Below are 9,920 nucleotides of genomic sequence, written 5' to 3' on the forward strand. Positions count from 1 at the left end.
CACCCCCGCCGCCCGATGCCCCGCGGCCAGGGAGGACCCGGCCACCTTCTTCCGCACGGATGTTCCACTTGGCTTTGTGGGTCATCAGCACTTCTGAGCTCAGGTCTTGCAGCTTGCAGTGGTTGCTGCTGACCAGGGCGATGTTGGAGGGCTTGAGGTTCCTGAAACCAGGATGGGGGGCTCTGCTCCGGCCGCCCCTGGCCCCCGCCCTGCCCGGCAGCTCACACCCCCTCTCCTCAGTAAACGCCCCTTCGTGGCCCTCTTTAAACCTGCTGTTTCCTGTGAGCGGGATGGGACTTGCAGCTGTTCTAGTTTTAAACAAACTGAGGAGGAAACCACTCAGCTCTCCTGCACGTGGGAACAGGTGACATCCGCTGATGTCACCACCGAGTCCTGGGCACTTCCTTCCTTCCCAAGGTCCACGTGGCTTCTGTCCTTGCGATAGGACACTGATCCGATCAGAAGCCCTTCCCAGCCCCTCAGACCATGGATTCCGGAGCGTGAGGCAGGACTGCTGGCTGGCGCAGCCCACGCCCCCAGCTTCACCTCCTGTCCTGGGGATCTGGTATCTGCTTCCTCCTGCCCTTGCACTTCACACCGACCCGCCCGGCCAGCTCACACCTCACAGCTGCGTGGGGAGGGTGAATCCCTGGAGGTCCCTTGCTGGGGGGCATTCTCCGAGAGCCTGGGAGGTGTTCTGGACAGGTCCCCGCCCTCATCCTGGCTGTGCGGTCTGCACCTCCCTCCCTCGATCCTGCCCATGGGCAGTGTCGCCCAAGGGGACGTGGTGCTTTCCTCCTGAAGCAGCCTGGCCCCCTGGTCACCTGTGGATGATGTCCAGCTGGTGCAGGTATTCCAGAGCGTCCAACACCTGGCCCAGCATGTTCTGCAGCCACTGGGGAGAAAGAGAGATGCGGACGAGAGCCCCCCGACCCCCCGGGGGGGGCACAGCTGTTTGTAGAGGTCGTGACCACTCAAAGCGGCCACGGAGATCCTGGCACAGTCTCTGCATCTTGAGAGGGCCCTAAAGCTAGGCGAGAGCTCAGCGCCCCTGCAGGAAGTGTCTGCCTCAGGCTCCTCGACAGTGAAATCTCCCTGGTCTCCGAGGCCACACCTCCTGAGTACTGGAGACCGTGGGTGCCCTGGGGCTCTGGCCCCCAGCCCCACCCCTGTGGCCCTGCGGATGTCAGAGAGCGTGAGGTCTTCAGTGCCTACTTGGGGCTTGCCGCTTTATGCCATTAGAATAAATAAAGACCCGAGAGAGAACATTCAGGAAGCATTTCGCGTCAGCAACAAGATTCAGCCGGGTTTCCAGGCAGTGGTTTTCAAACTGTGTTCCTCGGAACCCTGGATGCCTCCCTGGGGTGTCAGAGAGGGATGAGGAGCAGGACCCCGAGCTGCCTCCCACTCCGCCTTCCACCAACCCCCGCCCCCGGCCCCCCGGTTAGAGCAGACCTGCTTTATTTACTGGGTTTCTGAGAACATTTGTGCTTGAAAGGGTCCCACCCCACACCAAAGGTTTGCAACCCTTTCGGGGCCTGCCTGCGAGGCCCAAGGCCCGCCGGGCGAAGGCCAGCCAAGCAAAAGCAGGCACCGTCCCCTGGGACGGGTCGCGGACCTAAAGGTGCAAGGAAGTGACAATCCCGCTCAGGAAACGCCGCTGCCACGGGCGCCAAAGGTGCCAGCCACGGGAGAAGCGGACCCGCCCACCGCGTCGCCGTGAAGCGCTCCGCCCGTCGAAGCCCTGGCGAAGGAAGGGAGCTGGCCAGGTGGGGGGCGGGGGGACACTGCGGATGCTGGTGTCCAGGACGTGTAAAGAACCGGCACAGATCAGTAGGAGCAGACGGACACCCAGGGTTTAAGGGCGGAACCTGAGCAAACACAGGACGGGAGCCCCGGACAGCCAGGGTTACTCGTGATCTGGTCGCTAGGATTAAAACGTCACTTTGCATTTAAAGAAAAAGGACAGACACACTCGAGTGTTGGCCAGTGGGACCGGAACAGCCCCGCGTGGCTGAGAGTGAAGCCGGGGCCATCGAGCCGGCTTGGGGACCGTCTGGAAAGTCTGCGGAAGCCACACACACCCCCGGGGGCTCCGCCGCCCGCCCACTCCACGCCCCAGCATTTCTCCAGGAAACATGAGCGTTTAGGGCCACCAAGAAGAAACGCGCCTAGCAATGCTTGTGGCCACCTCAGTCATCATGGCCCCAAACTGGAGGCCACCCGAACACTCAGCTCTAGACGAGCTCCAAGGCTCGGGTGCGGCCACACGAGGCTGCAGAACCAGCCAGGGGAAGGGACGGTTTCCTGGCACGCTGACAGCGTGGGCGGCTCTCAAAGGCACCCGGACGAGCGTGAGACACGCGACACACACACGCACGCCGTGCGAGCCCCGTGCGCTTCGGCGCCGCGGTTCCTGACCCACTGGGAACGGGTGGCCTTCTGGGGACGTTCTTGCCCCGGGGACGCGGCGCGAGTGTGTGACTGTGCGAACGTGCCGAGCTGTGACCCCAGCAACCGGCCCTCACTCTGCCCCTTCCCTGTGCCCACTGCGAGGTCCGTGACGTCGCCAGGTCCAGATGGTCCCCTAGCTGGCCTGGTGTCCTAGAGCCTGTCTTACCTCAGAGTCGATGATGGTCTTTTTCTCTCTCTTCTTCTCAATGACCTTCTGGAAGCTTCCTGCGCTGTAGTCCATCACCAGGCAGAGGAACAGAGAGGAGATCTGCTGGGGACACGAGGCCCCTCAGCGGTGGGACGTCCTCCTGGCTTTTCCGTGTCTCCTCGAGAGCACTCGTGGGGACGAGCCCCCAACGGGCAGGTCCTGCTCACGCCTCCAGCCTCTTCCATCCTCTCCCGCCCGCCCCAGCAGCAGCCACACGACGTCACCTGGGCTTCCTAGAGGCTGCACGGGCCTCCTGGCCACTGCACGGCAGACCCTGTGCCGGGGCCCGTGCCTCCACGCAGGTGGCCGCTCATCCTTCCGGGCTCGGCCCACGCCCCTGGCCTCCCTCTGAGGAGCTACTAAGGGGACCCCGGCAGACTAGGTCCGGGGTCTCAACCCCGCCTTCCCCCCCACAGTGAAATGTCCTCCTGGCTTTTCCATGTTTCCTTGAGAGCATTAAGGGGTGGTCAGAAAATATTTAGGGGTGCCTGCGGTGATGACCCCTCCCCAAGGCTTTCCACGGAGCCCAGCCAAAAGGGAGGGAATGTGTGTGAGGGGGACCCTCCGCTCCCGCTCAGACCCTTGGTTGCCAGCCCCCGGCGGGCACCAGTGTGGAGGTCCGGTTAGGGTCTGACCCTCGGGCTCCCTTTGCTGCCAGCCCCCGCCGCTCGACACCCCCCTCCTCCTGCAGTAATTTGAAAGCTTCTGGCTCCTTGTGAAGACAAGAAGTTGTACAGCCCATGGGATGAAGCACAGGGCTTGGGGGCCGCGAGGCCCGGATGGGCACCCACTCAGCCATTACGAGCTGTGCGGCCTTGGCGAGCTCCTTAGCCACCTTGAGTCCCCGGGAGCTGAGGACAGTACTTCCCACCCCACGGATGTCCTGGGGCCTGAGGATGAACAGCAGCCGGTTGGCAAACTCTGTGGGAGCCGCAAAAGCCTGGGGTGCAGAGGTCCCGGACACCTGGTGCCAGATGAGCGGGGAAAGCCAGGGGCCAGCTCCCCGATGTCAGCTCCGGCCAGGGAAGTCACACCCCCCCCCGCACCCCGAGGTCCGGACTCACTGAGCCTTTGGTGCAGGACGAGCTCAGGAGCTGAATGCTCTGGGCACTGGGGCCATGCTGCGGGCCTCCCTCCGGGTGCACCACGCACCCGTGACTTACGGGGAGGCTCCTATTTCTCTCAGCCTGTCAGCCCCTCCCCCACTGAGCCCGAGGCGGGGCTCACAGGGGACGACACCCAGAGAGCCCCCGCTGCCACAGGCGGGCTTGCGATGGCATGTGGGGGTGCTCTGTGCTCGGTCCCCTGTTCCCGCAGCCGCCGAGCGCCAGCGGGCCCGCAGGTGTGGGCTCGGACCCACCTTGCCATTCCAGGTGATGAACAGCTCCCGGTAGAAGGCGATGTGGTCGTGCCGGAGCTTCAGCAGCGGCATCAGCTGCAGGCGGGAGAGCAGAAGAAAAGGATGTTTGGGAAGCGCCGTGTCCCAGCCAGCGCTGTCTCCCCCGGCCCGGCAGAGACGCGTCCCCAGCTCCGAGCTCCGAGCGGGGCAGGGAGCAGGCGCGAGGAGAGCGTGCAGCCTGGGCAGAAGCCAGGCGCGGGTCCTGTGTCCAGCACGTGCTGGCGGTGCCGGACGGAGGACAAACCTCCACCGGCGCCTCCCGGCCTCATCCGAAAGCGCTGGTCACCTCACCGGGGTGTCGCGAGGACTGAGCGACGGGAAGCAGGCAGAGCGCCGGGGGGATAGGAAAGAGAGCCCAGGCAGGGCCGGCTGGGGAAGGCGGCGTGGCCGAAGGGAGCGGGGACGCGGATGTGCCCAGGCCCGCCTGGCCTCCTGCCCCAGGGCCCCGCCCCCAGCGGAAAGCGCTTCGAGAAGAGACGCCACTGGGCAGCAGACATGGCGACCTTAGCGACCAAGAGCCAGAAGGAGGGCCGCTTGTGGGGAGCGGGCGCGGAAGCAGGTCGCCTGGGGCGTGGGGAAGGGACCGCGAGAGGCCGGGAGGGCGTGGGGGCTACGGGTGGGCCACAGGTGGGCCTTCCTTCACTTTGTCAGACGTGGCCACCCCTGTGCGTCAGTCACGCTGTGGACTGAACAGCTGTTTGCTGGCAAGGGCCGAAAGCTGGCCATTCCAGAAAGCAGACAGACGAGTGGCCATTAGATGGGAGGGTAGGGTCTAGCTTCGTGTGAAATCCGAGAAGGCAAAGCACGCCGCTCGCTCGGAGCCTCTGCCTAGCGATCGGAGCGCATGCGGCTGCCGTGTCATTCACATCACGGAGGATGCCACTGTCACTCTGACTGGTAGATTTAAGGAATGTGAAACAGTTTACAAGTCTGTATTTTCTGAATTTTCTGCTGTAGTTAATACTTTTATAATTGAAGAAAAAAAGTATTTTAAAAGATAATTATCGGTAGATTAGCCTAGGAACCTGTAATCTATATTTACACTTTATCTTCTCTGAGAACAGAAATCCTAAGTCGTCAGCATCCGGATTTAGAAATGAATGTTTGAGCACAGACTCCCGTGGTGACCTGGGGGCATCTGGCTGCAGAGCGCAGAGCGAGAGCGGGTTCTGGCCCTCCCCGCCTCCGCCCAGCTTCCACCAGGCACGCCGCAGGAGGCCGCAGGACAGCGGCTGCGTGTTCTGCATCATGTCCCCACCCAGAGTTACCTCCTCCAGGGCCTCGTTGGCATTATGATCATCGATGCATTCCACCTGCAGGGGCACAAGAGCACTGGCTCAGTGTAGTAAGCCATCGCTACCATCATCGCCATCGACACCGTCTCTACCACCATCTCCACCACCATCTCCACCACCATCTCCATCATCACCGCCATGAACACCATCTTCACCACCACCATCACCATCACCACCAACACCACCATCAACATCACCACCATCACCACCATCACCATCAACATCACCATCAACACCACCATCAACATCACCACCACTACCTCCTCCAGGGCCTCGTTGGCATTATGATCATCGATGCATTCCACCTGCAGGGGCACAAGAGCACTGGCTCAGTGTAGTAAGCCATCGCTACCATCATCGCCATCGACACCGTCTCTACCACCATCTCCACCACCATCTCCACCACCATGTCCATCATCACCGCCACCACCATCACCATCACCATCAACACCACCATCAACATCACCACCATCAGCACCACCATCAACATCACCACCACCACCACCTTCACCACCACCATCACCACCACCACCACCATTATTCACCAACACCACCACCAACACCTTCACCATCACCATCACCACCACCACCAACAACAACACCATCTTCACCACCACCATCAACACACCACCATCAGCACCACCATTACCACCACCACCAACAACACCACCATCTTCACCACCACCATCAACACACTACCATCAGCACCACCATCAACACCACCACCACCATCTTCACCACCATCACCACCATCACCACCACCACCACCATTATTCACCAGCGGTGCTAGGCTCCTATCATTCACGTCCCACCACATGGCACCATAGGGGGCCTGGAGATGTTCCTAAGGCAGGGATCCAAACATACTTTGAGCAACGAGAATATATTTGCTCGTGCTGCAAGGGTAAGTGTGGGATAGCATAATATAAATTCCAAGCAATAATTAGGGGATCCGTCTAAAAAACAGAAAAGCAAATAACATGTTGGCCCCAGAGCCGAACGGCTCTGCTCTGATCAGCAAAGTCTCAACCTCAGCACTGCATTCCTCATCCAAATTGGGAAGATTGTCCCCATCATCACGTCTACCACCAGATCCTGACCCAGAACTTCCGGTCACAAGACTCACCAATGAACTCTTATAATCGGGGTGATTGCAGACGAAAGTGCAGTTAGTGAACTACTCCCAGAGCCATGTAAAGCCCCCAGATGCAGCGCTACAGCGAGTCTGCCTGTCGTCCCCTCCTCCTGTTCCAGGGGGCTCATGCTTAGGTTAATTCCGTTAGAGCATCCTGAGAGCCTTAAAAATGTCACATCTTTTGACCTAGAAATCCCAGCCCTAGACGTTTATCCCAAGGAAACCATGGATCCTCAAAAAGATTAACTATGAGGTTGTCAGAGTCGTTTATACAGAGCGAAACATAGAGAACAAGCTGCGTGCTTGGAGCACGTGAGAGGCTGCACTGGGTCAGTTACAGCGCACTGAGCAGGTGCGCGTCCACGCGGCCACCGGAGCCGGGAGAGGAGGGAGCCGTGTCGGTGGCGAAAATAGTGCTCACGGTACACTGAGAGGGAACAAGCACAGTATCAACTGCAGCGCCATTCTCGCGAAAACAAAGGAGTATGCAAACGTTTAGACTGCAAGGGTACACAAGCCCCTTCCTGCACCCCACCTCTGTGTTTCAGAAAGACGGACTGGCTTTTAAAAAAGCTTCTTGATTGCCCAGAATGCAGTCAGCTGTTCCTCCCAAGGCCCACGGGGCCGTCCCCACAGCCAGCGGGCAATGCAGCAGGAGGCGGGTAAGCACTCCAAGCCGGGCCATCTCGGGTAGAGATCGCTGAGCTGCCCGCGGCCAGGAGGCCTGGCAGGGCAGAAGGGCTCCTGCGGTGGCCACCGACGAGACTGCCTGCCTGCACGGTCAGCCCCGATCCCGTCGTATCCCGGCAATCACTGCGGACCCCGACCGGGTGCCAGGGACTCTTTTAAGGCCGCCCTCCTCCCCTAGACCCTCGGTGCAACTGGGCCTCCTGGACTTCAACACATGAGGGCTGTCCCCTGCACGTCTGCACCCCGCCCTGCCCTGCCGGCCCTGATGAGGAAGTAGAGGAGGGGCCGAGGGCCTGGTGTCCCGCCCTCAGCCCTGTGTGACGCTGCGCAAGTCCCGGGCCCCCCCAGCCTGTCTTCTCTTTGGTAAAATCGGTGGCCTGAATTCAAATCGTCTCGGGAACTGTGTGATGCTGGCTAGTCTGCCGCCTCCCGGAACCTCCCTGTCCTTGCCTGGAAAGCAGGGTCACGGCCCCTGCTTTGCTGGGTTGGTGGACGATTAAATGAGAGGACGCTTTGCTGAATGGACGGCAGCTACACACGGTTGTGTTCGCTACCAGCGTGGAAATGAGCATTTCTCCACTGAGATGAGCGCCACCTGTGCAGGGAAGCCCGAGTTGCCTCACGCCACCCCTACGTCTACCCTCGACCGGATGCGCCATGTCATTGCTGGCAGAGAGGAATCCAGCTGTCGCATCAGAAAGCGTTCTCTGACATGGGGATGATGAGCGTGTGTTTGGGGGGAACCACCCGCACTGGGGTGCCAGAGGCGCGACTTCTTACCTGCTTTATCACAAGCTTTACTTGGGTTTTTATCTCCTCCACTACCAGGTTCACCCCCAAGGCCCCAGGATTCAGCTGTTCCAAAATCTACCAGCAAGAAGGAAAGAAGCTTTAGGAAACACACACGTCTTTTCATTCTTCAAAGTACGGCCGGCTCCCAAGCTGCCTCTGGTCCTCTGAACGTCCCTGTGGCTGCGGGCAGAGCACGCATCTCTGCCCTGTTTTGCAGGCTTAAGAAATGGCCCAGAAGGCTGAGGAGCCCTTCGAAGGTGGAACCCGAGCCAGTCTCTTTGGGGCTGGCTCTGGAGCTCTTCCCATCACCCCGTGCCCCGTCTCCACGCTGCGGCCGGGACTGGTGAGCATCCAAGAGTCGGCAAAGGATTCGTTCACTTTCTCTAGGCCCCCTGTGATCCCAACTTCTGGCACCCGCCTCCAAACTGGGTAACCAAACACGAAAGTCACTGGTTCATAACTGGTGCAGTCATAGTCTCAGCCGTGCACATGTCGGGCTCTGTGCCAAGCACGTCACATGGTCAGCACCATTGCCATTTCCACGTCCACATTAGAGGAAATTGGGGCGCAGGGAGCTGGGTCCTTGCCGGACTCTAGAGCCTGTGCGTTGAGCCAAAGCGGCAGAGATGGCCGCCATGCCCTCTGCTGGGGCTATGGGTGAGGACGGACAGTGCTATTACATTTATCACAGAATGGAGGAAGCAAGGCAGGACGCAGAGGAGGGATGTCGGGGATGGAACTGTGGGTCAAGGGACTCTTGGAGTCCAGAAAAGTTTCAGGACTCTGTAATCCAGTCCCCGTGGGTGGCCTGAATCCTGCTCCGAAAATAATAGGGACAATGCCCCTGAATAGTTTAAGCTGGTGTAAGAATGCACATGCTTAGGCCTCTTAAGCAGCAAATTAAGTAGTAAAAAGCGCCGTCTCAGATCAAGACTTTCCTAAAAAAGTAACATGGCTTTTAAGATCCTCTGGCCGCCAGAAACGCATCTGCTTCTCCACTAGCTGACTCCCTTGTAGTTCTACACACGTGGAAGCCTCACAAAGTGAGAAAAATCTGATTTACAAATTATTTTCAGGTTAATGACATTTTTACAAAGACTGAATCTAACATTTAGTAAAGTTGGCATATTATGTATAGAAGCATTTAATTAAACATTTATTCATCTCTATTTTGCGGCTTTCCTTTTGTGAATTTTTCAGGCCCCACACATTTTCACAGGCTCTGGAAAAGGCCCAAGTCCCCTTACCGGAGACAACTGACAGGGTGTTTAAGGAGTAGGGGGCTCCTGATTATGAATTCTGGATGATCTAGGATGTCCCGTCTCCATGGTCCCAAGCCCATGGACCCATGGGTGAGAAGGATGGAGTTGTCTTCCACCCTCAAACACTCAGACAAATGGGGCTGGAGAGTTCTTAACTCTATCATTTTAGAGAGGGGTAAACTGAGGTCCAGAGAGGCAAAGGGCACCCAGGAAGTCACCTTTGGAGATACCCGAGGTCACCCTACGAGCTAGAGGCAGACACTGACCGGAACATGGGTTCCCTGCCTCCTTAGGGTAGGACCTGGCTCCTGGGCACCTCTCCACCGGTGTGACCGTTAAACCAGCAGAAGGCTGAGTGGTGGCAAGAGGTCCAGGTCCCTGGCTCGCCCTAGACCTTAAGCCCTCATCGCCCACGCCTCCCTGCCAAAGGGCACAACTCGGCACCTGGTATTTTTCCATAATGACTCCCGGCCTCCCTCTCCCCCGTTGGGCGCTGGAGGTGGGCCCCCAGCCTGCGCCTGCGGCCGGACCCTCCACTGAGCATGCTCAGTAGGAGCTGCGTCCGGGAGAGTACCCCATCCCCCACCCTGGGGGCGATCCCCAGGTGTGTCTGCCTGACCCCGTGACCCGCCCTGCCCAAACGGCGTCCGCCGGAGAACCCCGGCGTCCCTCCCGCCTGCGGGCC

General features: G+C 59.4%; 1 protein-coding gene across 1 annotated transcript in view; it reads right to left on the reverse strand.

The window, feature by feature from the left end:
- The window catches only part of STKLD1 (serine/threonine kinase like domain containing 1), a 19,715-nt gene extending 9,936 nt beyond the window's left edge, over positions 1-9,779 (reverse strand). The window contains 8 exon segments of the mRNA XM_025051252.1: positions 46-161; positions 825-895; positions 2,621-2,722; positions 4,023-4,097; positions 5,617-5,661; positions 7,962-8,048; positions 9,680-9,739; positions 9,741-9,779. Coding sequence (XP_024907020.1) covers positions 46-161; positions 825-895; positions 2,621-2,722; positions 4,023-4,097; positions 5,617-5,661; positions 7,962-8,048; positions 9,680-9,739; positions 9,741-9,779 — 595 coding nt within the window.
- Positions 9,780-9,920: the final 141 nt, after the last annotated feature.

Source organism: Pteropus alecto, unplaced genomic scaffold (assembly GCF_000325575.1).
Source record: "Pteropus alecto unplaced genomic scaffold, ASM32557v1 scaffold67, whole genome shotgun sequence".
NCBI lineage: Eukaryota > Metazoa > Chordata > Mammalia > Chiroptera > Pteropodidae > Pteropus > Pteropus alecto.